The 21,255-nt window shown below is 42.0% G+C and overlaps 1 protein-coding gene across 7 annotated transcripts in view; it reads right to left on the minus strand.

Annotated features, from left to right (window-relative positions):
* Window positions 1–21,255, minus strand: part of GRIA1 (glutamate ionotropic receptor AMPA type subunit 1) — a 293,687-nt gene that overhangs the window by 60,596 nt on the left and 211,836 nt on the right. For all 7 annotated transcript variants that reach the window (XM_070517177.1, XM_014846916.3, XM_014846918.3 and 4 more), the window contains exon 11: window positions 18,396–18,766. In XM_070517177.1, the coding sequence (XP_070373278.1) occupies window positions 18,396–18,766 (371 nt within the window). The remainder of the gene's footprint in view (window positions 1–18,395; window positions 18,767–21,255) is intronic.

A 21,255-nucleotide genomic window follows, 5' to 3' on the forward strand; every position in this document is an offset into this window, starting at 1 on the left:
AACAATCCCCTAGGGAGAAGTTTTCACTTCGCGGTCACCATTTTACACTTGAAGTGCTTGAGGTTCAGAAAGGATAGTGATTGGTAACATGTTTTCTAAGTAACAGGGTCAGAACTAGGACCTGACTGTCCTTCTAGCCATCTCCCATCTCTGTTCCAACTCTATCGAGTGCTGTCACATGCCTGACGCTGTTGGGAATGCAGCAGAGAACAAGCTGGCCTCAGTCCCTGCCCTCACACTCACAGTCTACCGCTGCGCCCCATTCTCCTTCCAGTCCTCCAGAGTTGCCTCCTTTTTCTCTCTCTGACTCATGCGCTGCCTAGTTTTAGAATTTTCCTCCTCCTCCCTTGCACAGCTGGATCTTAAACAACTGCAGAGCAGGGGTCGCATCTTCAACTTTGATCCCTTCACAACCCCGACTGTGTTAGGCACTCAGCAGTTCTTTGGATTGGACACAAAATTGAAAATAAAATTCACTTTAGATGCCAAACATTTGTTGTCTGCTTATATCCCCCCATGTGTTCCCCTTGCTAGTTTATTAATAGGGATTTGAATGTTCTGTGTGAGTTTATTACAGAGAGCGTTAACGCTCTATCAGAATATATTTGAAGAAGAGATAATCAGATCATCAACAATATACCTCATAAATCACTCTGAAAACTGCCAAAGTAATTTCTTAGTGTTTTTTTTTTCTATCCCAAGAGATTTCACTTCTTCAGTAACTTATACTAAATTGACAGTTCTAATTAGCAGTCATGAAAACTCAAGCTTTTAAAGTTATGGCAGATTAGAAAAGAATTTTCTAGAGACATGATAAAACTTCTTCCCGTAAGGGATGGAATGTATCTCACTGGCTAGGTGAAAAAGGGAAGCCGGTGGGAAGGAAGATGAAGTTGGGAAAAGATTAAGAGGGGGACATGCGTCTGAGGGACCTGTCTGGGCCCTAGGGGCTGAGCAGCTCATTCATCATTTACTGCCAGTGTGCTCTCAACCCAGTGGGAATGTCAGGGAAGGGCCTGCATTATTATATGTCTCACAGCCCTGGGTCCTGACGGAACCTAGAAGCTGAACCCTGGCCCCGACTTAGAGCCCAGCTTGTCTTCAGTCTGTGGGGATTTGAGAAGTGAACACCGAGTCAGCTTTGATGCTGTCACTCATTGTCATTAATTCTACAGATATTTATCAAGTACCTTCTGTGTGCAAGGCCTGGTGCTGACAGTACTTCTCAGGCTTACCAGAAGAAGGACTTTCTAAGCCGAGACCTGAAGAACTAGTTCACCACAGAAAAAGATTGTGTTGTACGGAAGGTGGCTATAGGCAGAGAAAATAACAAGAACCAAAGATATGGTAGCGAAAGAGATAAATGGTCTCTCCAGTGGAGGAACAGCAGAGGGATATAGTAGGGGCCTTGGTGGGGAAGGTGCAGGGTAGTGGGAAATGAGGCTGAGGAGGAGGCCATGCAGGGTCCTCGGGTACTGGAAGGAGTCTGTGGCAGAAAGACAGTGAGGGATGGAGAGCAGGGGGTGATATGAGCCAATTCACATATTTCAAGAAATCACTCTACCTCACAGAGTAGAGAATGGATTGGGGTGAGGTAGCAGCAAGAATGGAAGCATGGAGATGAAGAGGCAATATTGCAGGAGCCCAGGTCAGAGGTGATGAGTACCCGGGCCACACGGTAGCAGCATGGATGGAGGAAAAGCGAAGAGACTTAAGTAGATTTAGGAGGTAGAATCTCTGTTTGAAGACTGAGTGGCTATAGAGGGTAAAAGAGAGGGATCACTAATTTTTGAGAGCTCCATTTTTTTGAGCGACTATTTTGTGCCAGACATTCTACAAGATGTTTATATTTATTTCTCACTGCACACGAGGAGGGAAGTAGTATTTAGCTCCATTTTATGAATGGGAAAATTGAAGCTTGGCAAGGTTAGTTGTCTTCCGATCAACACACAGCTAGTCTGAGTTCAGAGTTTACCTTCAAGCTCTAGGCCATCCTATATCCCTACTCTTCTCTCCTAGGTTTCTGGTTGGGGCATCTCAGAAGAGAATGGTGACATTTCCTGAGAAGGGAAACACTAGGAAATGCAAATATTCTAGTAGGATCCTACAATTGCTGGTGAAGAGCCAGCTACCGTGCCCTGAACAATGCGTCTACAACCTTGCATTTCCCAACCTGCAGGAACATCCACTGTTCCTCTTCCTGCATCCTGTCTGGATGGATGCTCAGCCTGAGTCCCTGTTCCTCAGGCGCTGCTCCTGGGGAGCTGAGTCTGCCCTGTTCCTGTTCCTCAGCTCCAGCGTAGTACCCTGGTGGTGATGGGGGCCCTGTCTCCACCTTTCCTTTAGTTTCTTAGCAGTTAACATTTAAATTAATAATGGAAATCTTCATAGGAATGAGAAATAGGATAGGCCCCAGGAGGGAGAAAAATACCTGAGATAAAGGAGGTGGGGAAATACCTGGTATATTAGAGCAGTTGACTGGGGAGCAGCTGTGTTAACCACGGACAAAGTACCTACTTCATTTCAAGTCTGTTTCCCCATCTGTATGTAAAATACAAGAGAAGGGATAATGCTTGCCTGCCTCATGGTTGTTGTAAAGATCAAACACAATCATAGTTGACTGTATTTTGAAAATCAAAACACTCCTTGCAAATGAGAGGACTTCAGGTTCTGATATCACAAGTTAGAATCAGAACCAAGTGCTGGAAGTGACTGGGATCATCAAGGTCGTCCTGATTATTTTACAGGTGAGGAAAACCAGGCTGAGGCTCAGAGAGATCAAATGACTTTTCCCAAAGTCACCCTCAAAATTAATGTTGGAGCTAGATTTAGAAGGCAAATCCTTGACCTCAAGCTGAGGGGTTTTGCTACCGTATTGCTTTGGAAGGATAGGACTGTAATTGACCCAGTGGGTTTTAGAGTCAGATCGCTTGGGATCTGAACCCCAGTTTTGCCACTTATTAATTGTGTGGTCTTGGCCAGTTTATGCAATCTTTTTGAACCTCATTTTTTTCATCTGTAAAAATGGAATAGTTATAATTGCTAGCTCAAAGAGTTGTTATGATGATTATATGAGACAGTGTTTGCAAACACCAGATAAACAGTGCTTGTGATTATTATTATGATTAAGATCATATGTTGCATCTTTGCCATATGTCACCACCCTTATCCTCCCAATTGAAGATTGACCTACTCTAAATTTCAAGGTTTCCAACCCAACCCAATACATCCTTGACCTTAATTTGGTTTCCTTCATATTTTACTGATAGAATCAGAGGTAATGCAAAAAAGAAGATCATTGCTTAATGATCTCCAATAATTGTTCCAGCCTATGCCAAAAGCCTACTTCTAACTAAGATTATCAATCTCAGTTCAAAACCTGGTTAAGAGGCTGTGTGTGTCCCTTGTTCTAGCCTAGATGAGTATTTTAAGCAAATACTGAGAGGGGTGGTGGAGGGGAGATGCAGTTTGATTAATGCAGGATTAGAAGGTCCATCCTGTTTTCTCAAGAAAATCCTTATTTGGAGGTGTGAAGGGACTAGAAAATTAAAAGAACTCATAGGCGTGATCAGATCTTACTCTAGGGCATTGTACTTTACACCACTAATGATAATATTCAGGATAAGACTATCTCTCAGATTTAAAGAACCAGAGAAGAATGAAGCTTCTTTTTGAATCCAGGAAGATGCCATTAAAATGAGCTCTGGGTTCAGCCATCCCAAACCCCCAGAGACCACACACAAGGCTAGAGGTGAGTCCGTCTCCTTGACAAACATGAACTATGAATCACTATCACAATGGGTTTAATCACATCTTGACTATGTGCAAAAGGCTCTTGCCTCTGTCCAGGTTCCCTGTCCAATTTCAATCTATGTGAATTTTGGTTAAAGATTTCAGTTTGCTTAGTACTTCCTCTCTTCTCTTATGGAAATGATTGTAGAAGGGCATAACATACTAGGGTGTACATACATGCACTTTTGATAAGAAAACATGGAAATTTGAGGTCAGACTTTTTTTTGGGTGAGGAAGACTCCCTGAGCTAATATCTGATGTTAATCTTCCTCTTTTTTTGCTTGAGAAAGATTAACCCTGAGCTAACATCCGTGCCATTCTTCCTCTATTTTGTATGTGGGATGCCTCCACAGCATGGCTGATGAGTGGTATGTGGGTCCATGTCTGGGATCCAAACCTGTGAACCCTGACTGCCAAAGCAGAGGGCGCCAGACTTAACCACTACACCATGGGGCCAGCCCCATAGGTCAGAATTTTTATAGAAAGAATTATACAAATAACTGTATTATAGACCTGTTCCACTTTGTTGGGCCCTCTCCCTCACCTCCAGCATCCCTGGCCTGTACCCATTAGACTCCAGTAGCCTTCCTTCCCCAGTTTTGCCAACCAAAAGTGTCTCTAGACCTTGTCAAATGTCTCCTGGGGGCAAAATTATGCCTGGTTTAGAAACACTGAGTTAGAGAGGGATCCTTTAAAAATGTAAATCAGATCAAATCTCTCCCCTGCACTGAGGGGGAAGTGGAGAGTTACTAGCAAAGTGGCATAAAGTTTAAGTTAAGTAGGATGCATAAGCTCCAGAGATTTACTATACAACATTGTTCCTATAGTCAAAAATGATGTATTGTACACTTAAAAATTCAAGAGGGCAGACCTTGTGTTGTGTTCTTATCACAATAAAATGAAATAAAATAAAATAAAATAAAATAAAATAAAATAAAATAAAAAGATCCAAGTTCCTGACAACAGCTCACAAGGCATTTACTGTTCCTCTTGCCTGAAACCCCCTTCCCTGTCTTTTTACTTGGGTATTATCTACTCACCCTTCAAGTTCTAGCTTAAATGCAACTTCCTCTAGGAAGTCGTCTCTGGCCTATCCCCTGATCTGGGTTTAGGTCCCTGCTCTGTGCTCCCACAATATCTTGCTCTTCATCTGACATAGCACACATCACGCTACATTGCAATTGCCTGGTTACTGGACTGTGAACTCCTTGAGGGCAGGACTGTGCCTTGCCTGTTACTGTATCCGTCCCTTCTGCATAGCATAGGGCCTGGAACAGTGCATTTAAGTACCTATATGGTGGACTGATTGGAGTTGCAGACTGAGCCTGGCCTGCATACATACAGGGATATGGTATCCACCTTCGTTGAGAGCCTGGAAGTAGACGCAACTATGAAGCTAGATACTGTCACGTCTTAGCAATTTTCCTTCTTTATTCAATACTTCCACAGCTACTCTGGTGAAACATCAAGGACAATCTCTGCTCTTAGGGAAATCCTTGGTAGGAGGAACCCCTCATTCAACAAATACTTACTGAGCATGTGCTATGAGCCAGACACTAGGCTGGATGCCAGATATCTCCTGATGGATAAGAAGTTACATACGAAGGAGTTCTGGAGCTTACATTCCAGCATAGGTGACGGTTATTTAGTGCATAATAACTTAATAAGTTACTTAATTGCTATTGTGAACATTAGGGAAAGTAGGGGCAGAGGAAGGAAACATGCAGGTAGAGAGAATGCAAAGCAAAGGTCCTGAGCTAATAAAAAGCCAAGTATGGTGCATTTCAGGAACCAGAAGGAGGCTGGTGTGGCTGCAGCACAGAGAGGGAGGCAGAGAGAAGTGCTCTGACGCTCGAGAGACAGGCAGGGTCCAGAACAGATTGGGCCCTTTGCCTTCTCCCCACCCACCCCACAATCCCAGAAATTATCTCCAATGGCTTCACTTTTAGTCTGCATGCTCCATATTTATTAATTTTTTAGAACTGTGAGCTTGAGCTTGCCCTCTACCTCACTTGAACCAACTTTTCCTTCCCTCACCACTGAAGTCCTATTCATTCTTCAGCGCCAAGCTCAGAGCTTTCTTCCACCAAGAAGAACAAGAACTCAAAGAACCACAACGAATAAGGAGTGAAAAAAGGCACAGAGGTGATTGGGGAATAGTGAACAGTTCAGCTTAAATGGGACAAAAGATGCCTTTCTAGGGAGTTCAGGTCAGAATATGACAGATCTTAGCATTTCTAAGTGATTTATAAGGGAGACAGTATGGTGGGCGGTTAAGAACACACACTTTGGAACTAGTCAGACATGATTTAAAATCTGGGCTCCTTACTTTATTAGTTGTGTGACCTAGGGAAAGCTCCCTCACCTCTTTGAATCTCAGTTTTTCTTTTTTAAAGCAAGGGTAATTAAACCTACCTCATAGGTAGTGGCTTGTTACAGATTAATACAGAGTAATGTAGGATTTAAGTAGATCATGTATGCAAAGCACTTATAACAGTGTCATGCACATGGTAAGTGTTAAACAAATGTTATCACTATTACTATTATCATCATCATCATCCTTCTCATTCTTTTTAAACTAAATTGTAAGTTCATTAAGTTAGATAACGTGTGCAAATCCTAGCACAATGTAAATGGTAAATTACCAATAAATGCAAATTTCTTTTTTTTTCCTTTTTTTTCCTCAATCTCTTTCATAAACAAGGACCACGTCTTTCATTTCTTTTGCAGGTACTTAGTGAGCCTTCAATCAATATTTGTTGAATACTCAATAAATGTTTTTCTCCCCTCTACTATCTAGCACTGTGTTATGTACATTGTGGCAGGCTAATGATATTCATTGCTGGAGAATCTTTGAATATTTATTTTTTAAAATTAGAATGGGACTAGGAAGAAAATCTGGGGCCAAGTTTATATAAAATACCTTAAGGTAAGGAAGATCTTAATAATTGGAAAGAGACTTGGTATGTCAACTGTTTTTCTTCTCTCATTCAACTGTGAAGAAAAACCCAACGGAATTACAGGGAAATGGGTCTAATTTAACTCCAATTGCTCCACTGGGGAGAGTGACACAAAGGACTGAATAATCAGCCACTGTGGCAATTTGAGGGAAACTGAGGTGATCACAGAATCACTGGGTCTTTGTTTAATGTTCCATTTGCTAAGGAGGAATAACTCTTCTTGAGTCTAAAAATAACTCAAATCTGCTTCACTCACTTGACTCCCCTTGAGAGAGATGATCTGGCAAAGGAAAATGCTGTGAAACACTTGCCTTTTCACATTCTGATGGGTCCCTTAATATAGGCATCCTCTGAGTTAAGATGCTGGAACCTATGAATATCAAGATTGGTACAACAGACACACAGGGGGTCTTTATCAAAGAGTACATTGATTTAAATACCACCCTCCCATGATGCAGTTAGATCAGAATTTAATTAGCCCAAACTTGATTGTTCATATGTATAGCTTTCCAGGAATGGCTCTATCTCAAAGTAAAGTCCATTTCTACTACCACTTTATTTTAATTGACATTTACGGAAAATAAAGAATTTGGTGTCATATGAATAAACTCTCTGTTGTCTGCTCTTTATTAGGTAATGAAGTAGCGGTAGCCAGCCTAGTTAACACAATATGACATATAATTCCTACGGCAATTCACATGGTTTATATCAGTGGCTCAAGAATATGCTCCGCTAATTTCTTTGATCTCACAAGAGTAAAATAGCTATTATGATGAGTTGAGATTACTGGGCCCAGAGTCCGGCCAACTCCCTTGGAGCTCTCCATGGTCCTGATGTGTCTGCAATTGTATCTTCTTGGTCTACTGACCTGAGACCTCTGGTGTGGATTCCCCTGGTGTCTGCTTTAGATTATTCATGCTCTGTATGGCATGCTACAATCAAGACACCTCTGCAAACGTTTTTGTTTTCTTATCAGGGCCTTAGTGACACTTCTGTACTTCTATGAGTGCCATATACAGACATGGAACATTATGGAGTGAATGGTATGCACCAGGCCCTCTACTGGAAATTGGAATACAGAGATGAATAAAAATAGGACTCTGCTCTTAGGCAGCTCACATTCTAGTTGAGGAAAAGAGAGAAATTGTAGAATCACAGACAACGTCCTAAGAATTAATAGAAATATGTGAAAAATACATGGGAGTTCTGAGGCAAGAGCTACAGACTGTCCTAGCAAGTGGAGTGGAGGAGATCAGAAGAGATTCTCCTGAGAGAGTGATAATTGAGCTGGGTTGTGGAGAATAAGTCCAATAGACTGAGAAGGGGTGGGATAGACTCTCCAGGCAAAGAGACAGAGAGGTGAAAATTCAAAGAGGGTCCAGGAGTTTGGAAAGGAATAGTACAGAAGAGAGGTCAGAATATAGGAAAGGTAGAGATAGAGATAGAGATGAAGATAGAGAGAGAGAGACAGAGACAGACAGACAGACAGACAGGCAGAGGCAGATGAGGCCAGGAAAGCAGGGGCCAGATTTCAACGGTCTTTGAAGGCCACATTAATAAGCTTAGGATTTATCCCTCAGTGTTGGGAAAGAATTAAGAGTCTAATCAAAGTGGCTAAAGGGCTAGATTTGAAGTGTGCAGAGCAGACTTTAGGGAGGGAACCTGGAAGCAGGGAGGACTTCTCACTTGAACCTTGTCTCTAGACACATGTGACCTTGTGACTGACAAAGTGCTATGTTCTAGTTACCTCAGAGTCCAAGATCTAAAGCCTCACATGCCTAAACCTAGGTCAAAGTGCTCTGGATGATTTGGTTGAGTCAGAAAAGTTGCAGTCTGATGTAATGGGAGAGAACAGTTCATATCATTGAAACATAGGTGGTATTCATCAGTTCTTCCTACTTCCTAACTGCCTAGAAGCTAGTCTGGGACCTTATCGTCTCCTTTTTGGATTAATGCAACAATATGCTGCCTACTGCTTTTCTTCCCAGGCTTCCCAATGCCACCAGATTAAGCATCTCAAAAGAAAACTGTCAGCCATCACTCTTCTATTTATGAACTTACTGATTCATTCTTTATTTCCTGTCTAATATTCAGTCCTTTGCCTGGTTTTCAAAACCCTTTATAATTTGATAATATTTTCCTATGTATTTTACTTCCTACATCTCTCCATCATACCTTCTTCATCAGGCCATGACTATTTTTATTCTGTATTTATGTCCATACTGTTAAACTTTTTCCATGTCTACCAATATAAAAATGTATTGACAAATGCAAATCACAAATAATATTTAGATATTTATTCATTTATTTCATCACTCAATATATATTCATCAGGGCTCTGTGGTAGGTGCTGGCATTAGAGTGGTGAGTGGGACAATAAGGTCCTTACCCTCATGGAGCTCAGAGTCAGCCTAGAGATTTATTTATCACAATGCAGTTCTTGGACCAGCAGCATTGGCTTCATCTGGCAGTTTGTTAGAAATGCAAAATCTTACACCCTACCCAAAACCTACTAAATTCCAACCTCATTTTAACAGTACAGTTTTGATTTACTGAATGTGGGGGTTTTGTTTTGCTGCAACAGAAAGGGAGCATTGTTTATCCTTTTCAAAGCCATAGTATTTCACCACAGTTGACTTAAGCAGGGGTGGAAAATTCACAAGATGAAATGGAACCAAATTTTGCACAGAACAGTTTTTGCTCTTTGGTTCAAGACTCTGGATGAGTTTGCTTTTTCTGTGAGTTATTTTTATTCTGATGTGCAGAGAACTGGGTGATTCACAACTCAATCAATACCCCTAGTTTAACTGCCTCGACACATCCATTACTTAGTAATACCCTTAGACTCAACTGGCACAAAACACGCTACCTGAAAAACTCCTACCTTTTTTACTTGTTCTTCTCTCTCATGGTGTGCCAATGCAATCCACAGCTTTCTGCACACATTGAGTTGAGAATAAGAGTCAATAAAACAATTATGTTTTGAATGCACATCAAATTCATTTTTGTTCCCCACTACCTTCTATGTCATTTGACATGAATTTTTTTCTTTTAGGTTAATTTAAATGAAAGAGAATTAATCCTTCTCTGTCTTTGCTCTGGAAGTCTCTAGAGTGTTGCATGTTCCATGTTTGGATGCTAAAGGATGCCTTTTCTGCTCATAAGTGTTCTGAGCTTTATACATCACTTTTAGATGTTTTGAAACACTCTTCAGAAAAATCACTGAAAGAGTCTCAGCTATTGATTTGTTCTAGAGCTTTGAGAAGGACCACAGTCACTGGTGTTCCAAGAGAATCAGAGTATCCCACAGTTAGAGAAACATTGCACATATGATCTCATTTGAGAATCCCTTCTACACCACTCCCCCCCCGCCTCCCCGAAAGGAATCAAGGAACCAGCCTCTGTTTCAGCACCCAGGAGCAAGCTTCTCCAGACATCTGGTTACTAGCTATGAAGACATTATAAAGCTAAAGTAATTAAGATACGGTGGTATTGGGGCAACAATAGACAAGGATATCAAGAGAACAGAATCAAGAGTCCAGAAACAGACTGATGTGCATTTGGTGACCTGATTTATGAGAAAGGAGCATGCAGTGGGAAAAAGGATGACCTTCTCCATAAATCACACTAGTTCAATAGGATATCCACTGCCAAAAAAAGGTCTAGACCCTGTACCTTGCACATATCTATAAGACATGTACATCTAAACGTGAAAGGTAAAATTTCAGAAGAAATCATAGAAGAGTATCTCCATGACTGTGAGGTAGGCAAAGACGTCTTCAGCAAGACACAAACTGCTAGCCATAAAGGAAAACACTTGCTGCAAGGACCACATTAAAACTATTCATTTCTGTTCATCATATCACTCTGTCAAGATAGTCAAAAAACAAACCACAGAACAGAAGATATTGATAATATAGACATCTGAAAAAGGATGTGTATCAAGCATGTATAAAGAATGCTTGCACAACAATGAGAAAAAGACAGCCTAACAGAAAAATTGGCAAGAGATTTACAAAGGTACTCCATAAAAGAGGCTATACAAATGGCTGATAAACATGCAAAAGGTACTAGTCATCAGGTAAATGCAAAATAAAACCATAATGTGATATTATTACACACCCACTTGCTAAAATGAAAAAGGCAGATGTGGAGCAATTGGGACTCATATATATCGCTGAGGAGTGTAAATTTGTTTAAGAAACAATTTGGCAGAATCTATGAGAGGAAATTATAAATAAGGAGGCCCAAGAATTCTTCTCTTAGGTATCTACCAATGGAAATTCACATTTGTTCATCAAAATACTTTTGCAAGAATATATATGGCAGCATTATTTATAATGGCCTCACGCTGGGAACACCAAAATGTTCATCTGCAAAGATAGTCAAACTTCTGGATTTATTCATGGATAAATAAATTGTGGTATATCCACAAAATGAAATACTACACAAAAGTGAGAATGGATGAACCAAAACTATATGTAGTATATATATGTACATGTAGTAGATGGATGAATCTCACAGCATCCCAGTGAGCAAAAGGGTCATCCACAAAAGAGTCCATATTGTATGATTCCACTTATGAGATTCAAAAACAGCTCAGTTAGTAAGATTAATCTATGATGTCAGAAGTCAGGCCAGTCGTTACTTCTGTATGGAGAAGGGGACAAGGGGAGGTGACTGAGATTCTGGTAGTATTCTATTTAATGTGAGTTCTGATTACACAGGTGTTTTCACTTTAAAAAGATTAATTGAGCTGTATATTTATGACTTGGGCACTTATTTATCTGTGTGTTATACTTCAATAAAATTCAAAAACAAAACCAATTGTGTGTCAAAGAGGGAAGTTATGAGGAGAACTTAACTCCAAATAAAATCTTCCTTTGCTTAGTATGTTATATAAAATTTAAGGGGGAAAAGCTCACTGACTGAAAAAGAGGTTGAAGGTCTAAAAAAATAAACTATGAATCTTCCCTACATAAACATGACAATTCTCCTTTCCCCCTTTGAGTTCTGATTAGCAGATACGGGGAAATGTAAGAGCCGTTGGCTTTGTGGGGAAACCTGATGGATTTGCTTCCAGTTTAATGATGTATCTGCCCTTTCTTCTTCTCCAGCCAGATGGGTGGATGAGGACTGACCTTCTACCAGCATCCGTCTCTCCCTTTTGGGTCACTCGTGGATGGCACTTGGGGCCCAAGATAATCCTGAGCTTTGTAAGTTCACCGTTCCTTGTGTGTTAGTCTTAATCTCCCCAGTTAGACTATAAACATCATGTAAGCAAAGACTTGGCATTTCTTATTTCTGTGTATTCTCCACCATTCTAAGGAGAGAACTGATCACAGGAGCTCAGTAAACACTTTCCGTTGTAGAATGTCAGATCATTCAGACTGTGAAATCTGGGGTCTGAGAAGGGAAGTAACTTGCCCAAGGTGACTTGGCCACAGCTATATCAGACTCCTGTCCTTGTTCAGCCAGGCTCCCTACTCAGCCTTGGTGAGGAAAACGAAACCAGGCCCCTTTTGTTCTGTTCCCCTTGGCCCTACTTCTCAGCACAGGGGTACAAAGGCACAGAAACTCAACTTTGCTAATTCTCATCGTTCTGATTTGCTTATTCACTGAACCAATACTGCCTAGATGTGGGGACCCTTGGCTGTGGGGAGCAGGAACAATACATAGTCTCAAAAAAGCAAATGTCGTAACTTGGTTCAGATAAGCAAAATGGGAGCCCATCAAGCCCTTGTTCTCCTCCTGTTTCTTTTCATCTGCCTCCAGGGATTTTGAGGAACATCAAGGCCCTACGTAACCTGAAAGGTGTTGAAACCTAAACATCAGTCTTTTGAAAAATTGCTCATGGTTTGTTAAGGGTCACTTGAGTTATTTTCAACAAAAATGCTTCATCTAAGTCTGGATTATAAAATGCTCAGTGTTAATTGAACCGTCTACGTGGACTCTCTCAACCTTAGTTTCCCAAAGTATAAATGAGATGATTAGACAAGAAACTACCTGACTTTTAAGGCTCTATTCTGGAGATTCATTAAGGATCTAATCTATAGGTTCATTAACTTAAATAATTACTAGCAGCCATTAAGGACACGAAATATTAGTAAGTACTGACTACATATTAATAAGCACTGATTGTAAATGTCATATATATGTGTATGTATCCCTACTTGGAGAGAGAGAGAGAGAGAGAATGAACGAACACATGCCTTTTATTGAGTACTCATTGCATGTCAGGCACCATGCTAAGAACTTTAAATACCTTATCTTATTTAATTTTCACAATGATTCCAAAGTGTTACCTTTACTTTTATGTAAGGTGTGGCAGATTGTATTTTCCAAATATGCTACAGCAACCTCTCTCATTCCACATGTTGTTCTCACCATGTGATTTTGACACTTGTCCCACTGAAAGGTAGAATATATGTTCCTTCCCTTTTGACATGGCGGGGCTTGTGATTATGGCAGAAGTTATGCTATGTGACTTCTGACGGTAGGTCAGGAAAGGTGAAACAGTTTCTGCCTGCTTCTCTTTGGTCCCTTGTTCTTGGAACCTGGCCACCATGCTGAGTGAGTGAACCTTCAGATAATTCCATCCCTGAGCTGTCATGTCATCCACAGCCTTCTAGTTTTTCCATCTGAAGTGCTGGACATCTTTAATCAGGGACAAACCATCCTACTGTGCCCCTTTCTAAATTTCCTGACCCACAAAATCTGTAAAGATAATAAAATGGCTGTTGTTTTACACCACAAATTTGGGGTGGCTTGTTATGCAGCAATAGAGGCTCTAAATTGCAAAGCTAGTTGCCCAGGGTCACACAGCAAATTAGTGTAGGAGGCAGGATTAAGCCCAGATCTAACTCCAGAGCTCATATTCTGAATTACTCTGTTGAAAAAGCCTGCATATATTACAAGTCCTGCAAAACCAGTATCTGTCACTCTGAGATACAGAGAAAATCATCGTAATGCTGACCACTAAGAAACAAAACCAGGTGCCCGGGAGATGAGGAGGGGACTGTGGGCAGTGTGGTTTAGCAGGGAAGGGTCGTTGCCCAGGAGACGAGTTTTGCCAGGGAAGCAGGCAGAAGCTCAGAACCAGTTCCTATCTAGGCTTGAGCTGAGAAACAACCCTGGGATGGAATGAGAGAGGCTGCCAATATCCTCGAGTCATAACACTGCACCTGGCAGCCTTCCCCCTCCTCCTGGGAACAGCCTCTGGACTTCCCTCTGGCCAGTGCTGGGCCAGGAGCACAGCCAGATAAGAAGATGCACGTCAGTGAGCCTCAGAAAACTCTTAGAAGACAATACAAATGATTGGCAGGAGGCCAGGGACAAAGTAGAAAGGAAGTGAGGTGATTAACACAAAAGAAGGGAAAGACAATTAAGGTTTCCTTTTTTTTTTTTTGGAGCAAGATTAGCCTTGAGCTAACATCTGCTGCCAATCCTCCTCTTTCTGCTGAGGAAGACTGGCCCTGAGCTAACATCTGTACCCATCTTCCTCTACTTTATATATGGGACGCCTGCCACAGCATGGCTTGCCAAGCAGTGCCATGACCACACCTGGGATCCGAACCTGCAAATCCTGGGCTGCTGAAGCGGAATGTGCGAACTTAACCACTGTACCACCAGGCCAGCCCCGACAATTAAGATTTTTTGAACCCTCAGTATATGCTAGGCACTGGGCGATGTGCTTCAGCCTCTGTTTGTTCATGTCTTCTTGTAAGAATCCTATGATATTGGTATAAATGGCCCCTTTTTTAAAGTTGAGGAAACAGGCTTGGCAGTTGTTACTGGCTCAAATCTTACAACCAATAACTGTTGGACAAGGATTCAAACCCAAGTCTATCTGAATCATGGGATACTTAGTCTCAAGGCACAGTCATTTCCCCTTCTTTGCTTGGGCTCCCCCCATTCACCTGACTGCCTTACCTGGAGGACCTTCTGTAAGTCTGGCTTTATCCTTGGGACGAGCCCAAGTCTCTCCTTTTCTACTAAGCCAGCCCAGATCATCTTAGTCCTCAGTGATCTTTCTCTCTTTCCTACCAATTGACTATAAATCTTGCACTTGGGAATCATTCAAATACATATTCTGCTTTATTATCTACCTTTTTTTTGTATCTTGGTTCTTCTACTCACTTGCAAAGTCAGAGGTCTGAACTCATCTTTCTTGGTTCTTCACATCTGCCATAATGCTTGGCCTTGCACCTAAGGCCAGGTTTAGATCCTAGAAAGTGCTCAATTACAACATTTGATGGATTAATCCTCTCTTACATCTGTAGAAATACATACCTACAGTGACCAGAAACTTGTTTTTCTCATGCAAACACAGAAATGGCTGGCAACACTTCTTCCACTTCTTGCTGCTGGAATATAGGCAGAATATGGGAGCCACCATTTTGCGAACACGAAGGAAAGGCCAAGAGAATCACAGAACAGCTGATCCTGATTTCACTGAACTGTGAGCCACTGTCTGCCTCCGCTTTTCTTACGATGTAAGAAAGGCAGCTCTCTATCTGTTCCTATTACTGCGGTCGGACTATTTTGTTACATGCAGACAACCACATTTGGCCACATTTCATTGGCGTTTGGCTAACAGACATTAATATGAACTTTGACGAGATTAAAAAAAGATCAAGCTACTTGTGTGTGAGTGCAGATGTAAGCAATTTAGGTGGAACTTAGTTCCCCAAATTCTAAATTAGTGAGGACTTATGATATATTCTTCAAGTAAATAGTAAGAACAATTAATTGAAGCTCATTTGAAAGTACACAAGTCACTTAAAAGTACCTCCCGTCACAACACTCAGTGTCTAACATGGTGCCGTGCATATCAGCGGCTCATGAAACTTGCTGACTTCCACAGGAAATATGTAAACAACAGCAACCACAGCTTCTGTTGGTGTTTGCAGTCGTCTGCCTCGTCCTGGCTCTCATCACTATCTTAGTATCCTTGTGTTTTTCTCTGGCTCTAGTGAGATGAACTATATACCTTCTCTCTTTCGCATATATTTCCAAGAAACATTATGATGCATGTTCTGAGTCAGGGTATTTCTACAGGCCTCTAAGCTCTGGGATTGGCCAGGGTAGGCCTGATAAGGAAGAGTCCATCTCAAGCGGATAAAACCCCTTATTCTGGCAGGTTTACTCCTGTGTCTGTCAGACCCTTTAATTCAAAGTGACAAATCTTTCTCCCTGGTTCCTATGGGGAAGAACCTCAGGAATCCAGGTATTGCTGGTTTCTGGAGTGAACCACTGGCTCTTTCTGCCTTGCCCCTGGCCTTCCCCAGAAGAGAGAAGTCCAGTGGCTTTCAAATCAGGGTGAGCACCTTTTCTTCTAGTGAAGTTTTAGTAGAAGCCCAATATATAAAATTGATAAAATAATAAAAAACAGCATCTGTTTTATAGTGCTTCCTATGTGCTGGCTGGATACTGTGTTATGGGTTCTATACATATCAATCTCTTTTAAACTTCACAATAATACTTGAGATAGGAACTAGTATTTCCATTTTACCCAGAAAAAACAGAGACGCAGAGTGGAGTCGTTCTATCAATTATGGGGAAGAGGGAGCCCGCGCGCATTCCCGCTCAGTCTCATCTTCACCTCAACGTCAGTTCCTAAGATATCCTATTGAACCCTCAGAAGTCCTGGAAACACAGTTTGAAAATCCTCTTGCAGCCACAGGTCACAAACTCAAACAGTCTCTCAAGGACCAGCTGAGTAACAAAGGAATGAAGACAGTCAGCTGTGGGTGGTGGTGAAGTGGGGAACGCGTGGATCAGCTGAAGAGGGCAGCTGCCACTCAGTTTTGGACAACCATTGCCAAACTCCATGCAGATCAAACAGAAACATGCGTGGTAGAGGATTCAGCTCATGGTCCACCAATATGAGACCTCTGGAGGAATGGTGGGGAGTCTGAGGTCAGACAACAGGGGTGCCATATTTAGGAGGTAAGATGCCCACTGGATGAAGGAAATAATGGAGAAAAAAACAAGCCAGTGGATCTTTTCAGACACATGCTTGTTTTCACGGCCCTACATTATACTGACTAGATAAGAATCATTTCTTCCCACTGTTTATCTACTGGCCTGATTTATTTTTAAGCAAGCCTTTCCCCTGCTTGGTTCTATCTACTCTTCACCATGTGTTTGCCAGTATTGGCCAAGCATCCAGTCTCACACTTCCTCTCCCACGCACACCCCCTCCCCCGACTGTCTTCTTATTTAAAGAAAAACAAGATTATAATGGTGAATGATGACACTATCTGAATTATACAGCAGGCAAAAATGAGCGCTGAGGGAAGCTCCTGAGGAAGATTTTATTCCATCGTTACTCAGGTATATTGATCCTCATGGACACTCAAATGCAAAAGAGACGTAGTAAAGATGCCTCCAGCACATGTCCGTGAGCCTTTGATATTTGTGTAATTATGCCCCCTGAAAATGAGAGTGTGTGTGAATCTATCCATAGCAGCCAAATTCTAAGCCACGCCTCCCTGCATTTTTTAGAAACTTGGTAATCTACAAGGGACTGTCTACTGGACAAAGAGTTCATAGACATTAAGCACTTGTAAAAGGAAATATAGTCAGCGCTTGTTATCAGGTATATTGGAGGAGATTTGTGGCATGAATATTCCAGAATGTAGATGAAAGAACGTCACACTCAAAGATAGGAGCTCAGTAAATGTGGGAATTGTCTGGACTGGTTGTTTTCAAATTTCTTTTGCCCACCCTCTCCTTTCCACCCTTCCTCCATTCTTTCTGAGCTTCAGAATCTTTTTTTCAAGAGAAACAGTATTAACTAGTCTAATATATAAAACAGACAAAAATGGAGCTACTCTGGCTCCATGTGGGGGGCTGAAACCTCGCTGATTTGGTCACCCCAGTAGTCTCAGTGCAATATCTGAGGCACCTCTGCGAAATGCCATTTTTGAACCTTACAAATTACAAATTTACATCACCATTGGAACTGGCTGATTTCCGAAGTCTTTCTCAGAACAAAGAAAAACAGACTCTTTTCTCTTAAAGATGAAGAAGCCGAGGTCTATGAGGGTCAAGCAACTTGCTCAGGGCCACAGAGCATGGTGGAGCCAGTGCTAAAACCCACTCATAGTTCAGTGCTCCTCCCACCATTCAGAAGTAGTATGGGATGGTGGGCTGGATCTCAACTCCCACAGCTACAAGCTGTGTAACCTTGTCAAGATATCCAACATTTCTGTGGCTCCTCATTTATGAAAGGAGATGAAGAGAGGGTCACCTTATGCTTCTGTGAAGATTCAATGAGATAATGCATGTAGAGGACTCAGAACCTTGGTTGGCATACGGTAGGTGCTCAATAGATGTTAGTTTTACCATACCGTCCTCTCATCCTTTCTCTGTACCTTTCAGCTATAGAATATTGGAGTTATGATTATGCCTATTAATCTTGACATAACACATCAACCAGATAGCACACAGAGCTGGTCCAGACATAGGAGGTGTCCAGATAACCCACAGCATGCAATGGACAGTTGACTGTAAGCATAGTTGAAAAACTGAATATGATGAAGTTGGGAAATAATTCCTATCCCTTAACTTTCCAATATTTGTTTTTTCCAAGAAAAATATAGCACTAGGCAAAAGGGTTGAGAAGAGCTGACTGACCTGGGAGAAATGTCACATCCTTGCTGCATGAAGGCTCCCAGGGAGAACCACAAGCTGTTGAATATCCCAAACTCATTGGACTGGTCACTGGTTGTCTGGTCCCGCCCTTCCTCAAACTCTTCACTGTGCCATTCATAGGGGCTGAAGCGGCTGACCAGAAAAAGGACGACACTCACTCCAATGTAGGCAAAGACGATGCACATCCAGATCTCATAAGCCAAAGGGTCAAGGAAGGAGAAGACCCCCGGCTTGGACTTCTGTGGCTTTTTTATCATGATGGAGATCCCCAAACTCATAAATGGCTTGGAGAAGTCTATCACCTCTTCCCGGACCAAAGTGATAGTTAAAGGGGCCACGGCCACATCGGCTCTCTGCAAAACAAATAGAGAAGAAAAATGCAGTTGAGCTCAGCAGTCCTCCGTTCTCTCGTCTCTCTCTTTACTGTGAATATTCTCTTCTATCTTAAAGGAAATGAGAGTTGGAAAGAACCTCAGAAGTCCAACACCCCCTATTCTCTATAAAATGTTTCTGAGAAATTAACGATCAGCTCAGTATCTTAGAGGAGAGACTATCCCACTATTTGACAGCTCTAATTGTTAGCGGTGTCTTCTTCACCTTTCTAGAAGGAGGCTGTTGTGATGTCTGTTGTTTTTTCTGCCACGCAGCCATGCTTCCTTCCTCTGGTAGAAGAACCACTCCTGCCCTACTCTCAGACCTCTGTGTTCAAATGGTCGCTCTGGTTACGCGGTGAAGCACATGACCTAGATCTGGCCATCAGTGTACTCCAATTCCTGGCCAGAATGATTTTTCAAGGATGGCATAGGACCCAGGTTGGTTTAATGAGCATTAGCCCCGAGAGTCAGAGTGAGAGATGCAGAAGCTGACCCATGATGAAATAATTTGGGCAACTCTAAATTCAGGGCTTGCCCTGGACTCCTTAGGAACATGTGTCAATATATTCTTCTATTTGTCCCTAGGAACATGAACCAGTCCTTCTGTTTACCTAAACCTGTTTGAGTTGGGTTTCTTTTACCTGCAACCAAGATAGTCCTGGCTAACAAGATAGTGGAGGTGAATTTAACTCAGTAAACATTTCTTGGGCATTCATTATGTGCAAGCCCTAGGATGGGGCTGAAGGTAAGCCATGGCCCCTACACTCAGGGAATTAAAAACTAATAGGAGAGGTGGGTATATGCACACACGCCCATACACACCTCCACACACAATTTTTCGATCTACAAGATAGGCTGGATATGTGCTATTCAGGAGACACAAAACGCTACAGGAGAACAAGGAGGAATCAATTCTGGCTGGGGAGATCGGGACTGCATCATCAACAAGGTGACGTGGAAATCTGGCATTGAAGGATGGGTAGGACTTTGACAGGCTGCTCTGGAAGAGGGAATCATGTGAGCAAAGGCCTGGCAGAGAGAAGGAAAAGCAGGCTCACAGCTATTTTTCTAGGAAGACTGTGAAGAAATATATAAATAATTCAATTTTTAAAATTCAAGTCCAGTACGTAGATAAACATAAAAGGTTGCAAGAAATGCTCATCCTTGGGCATCCAGCCTTGCTCTTCTGTCTTTCCCACCTCCCCCTACTGGCAGAAGCACTGGCATCTATGCAATGAAAACCCACTGCTCTGTTGGCCTGAGATCAAGAGATCCTGAAGATCCAAGAGGGTTCCACGGACAGAGGCCACAACATTCATTTTTAAAATGAGAGATGGGTCTATGAAAGTCTGTTTGAGGCGAACGGTTTCCACTTATCATGCTGCACAATGGTCCAGATGTGAGGCTGGTGACAGATGCGGTGCAGGCGGGGACCCTGCTTAGCCGCCGGCTGCTGTTGCTTAGAGATTTCCTCTGGTTACTCTCATTGGCTGGGATTATTGAGAAGGTGCTTTAAGTGGAATAAAAGCCTGACTTCAGAATGACTTAAGTTCTCACTTATAGAAACTTTCCATAAAGCAATGTGGAGTCCGGTGTGAATTTTATAGTAACTCTGTTTTTTTTCCCTAACACCCACTGCACAAATCTTGATAATTTTTACAAACACTTATAAGCCAGTGCAAGGAAGAAGATATCTACTCTTTTTTCTGTAACCTAACATAGATAGAAGAGGAATGGGGAAGAAAAGTGTGAAAAAAAAAAAAAATGACTTAGAGGGACTAGCCCAGAATGGAGGTGGATAAAAACCAGCTTTGAAAGTGGTAAAGGCAGGGCCGGCCTTTGGCTGAGTGGTTAAGTTCACACGCTCCGCTTCAGCAGCCCAGGTTTTCGCCGGTTCGGATCCTGGGTGTGGACATGGCACCACTCATCAGGCCACACTGAGTTGGCGTCCCACATAGTAGAGCCAGAAGGACCTGCAACTAGAATATACAACTATGTACTGGGGGGCTTTGGGGAGAAGAAGGAAAAAAAATAAGATTGGCAACAGACGTCAGCTCAGGTGCCAATCTTAAAAAAAAAAAAGAAAGTGTTAAAAGGAATAGATTTATTTTATGCCTCCTGATGGGAGTTAATAAAAAGGACTATGGACTGCAAAAATCATAAAACCACATCTTAGTGCTTAGTTCCTTCGGCAGTTACAAGATTTGTTCCATAGAACATAATTTCTGGAAGGATATTAATAAGTATAAGATGAAAATAAACATTGGGAAACACGAATTTAAACAGGTTACTTTGAGGCGGGACTTCTCAGAACCTTTAAAAAAAATCACCATGCGCTGAGAACTTTTCCGGAGAGGGGAAAGTAGATGCAGTACTTCCAAAATATTTCGCCATGCATCCCCGAGCGTCCAAAGGCATGCATGTGTGTAGGACACACACACAGTGGGAGATGCTACCTTCAATGACCT

The sequence above is a fragment of the Equus asinus genome, chromosome 9 (assembly GCF_041296235.1).
Source record: "Equus asinus isolate D_3611 breed Donkey chromosome 9, EquAss-T2T_v2, whole genome shotgun sequence".
Lineage (NCBI taxonomy): Eukaryota > Metazoa > Chordata > Mammalia > Perissodactyla > Equidae > Equus > Equus asinus.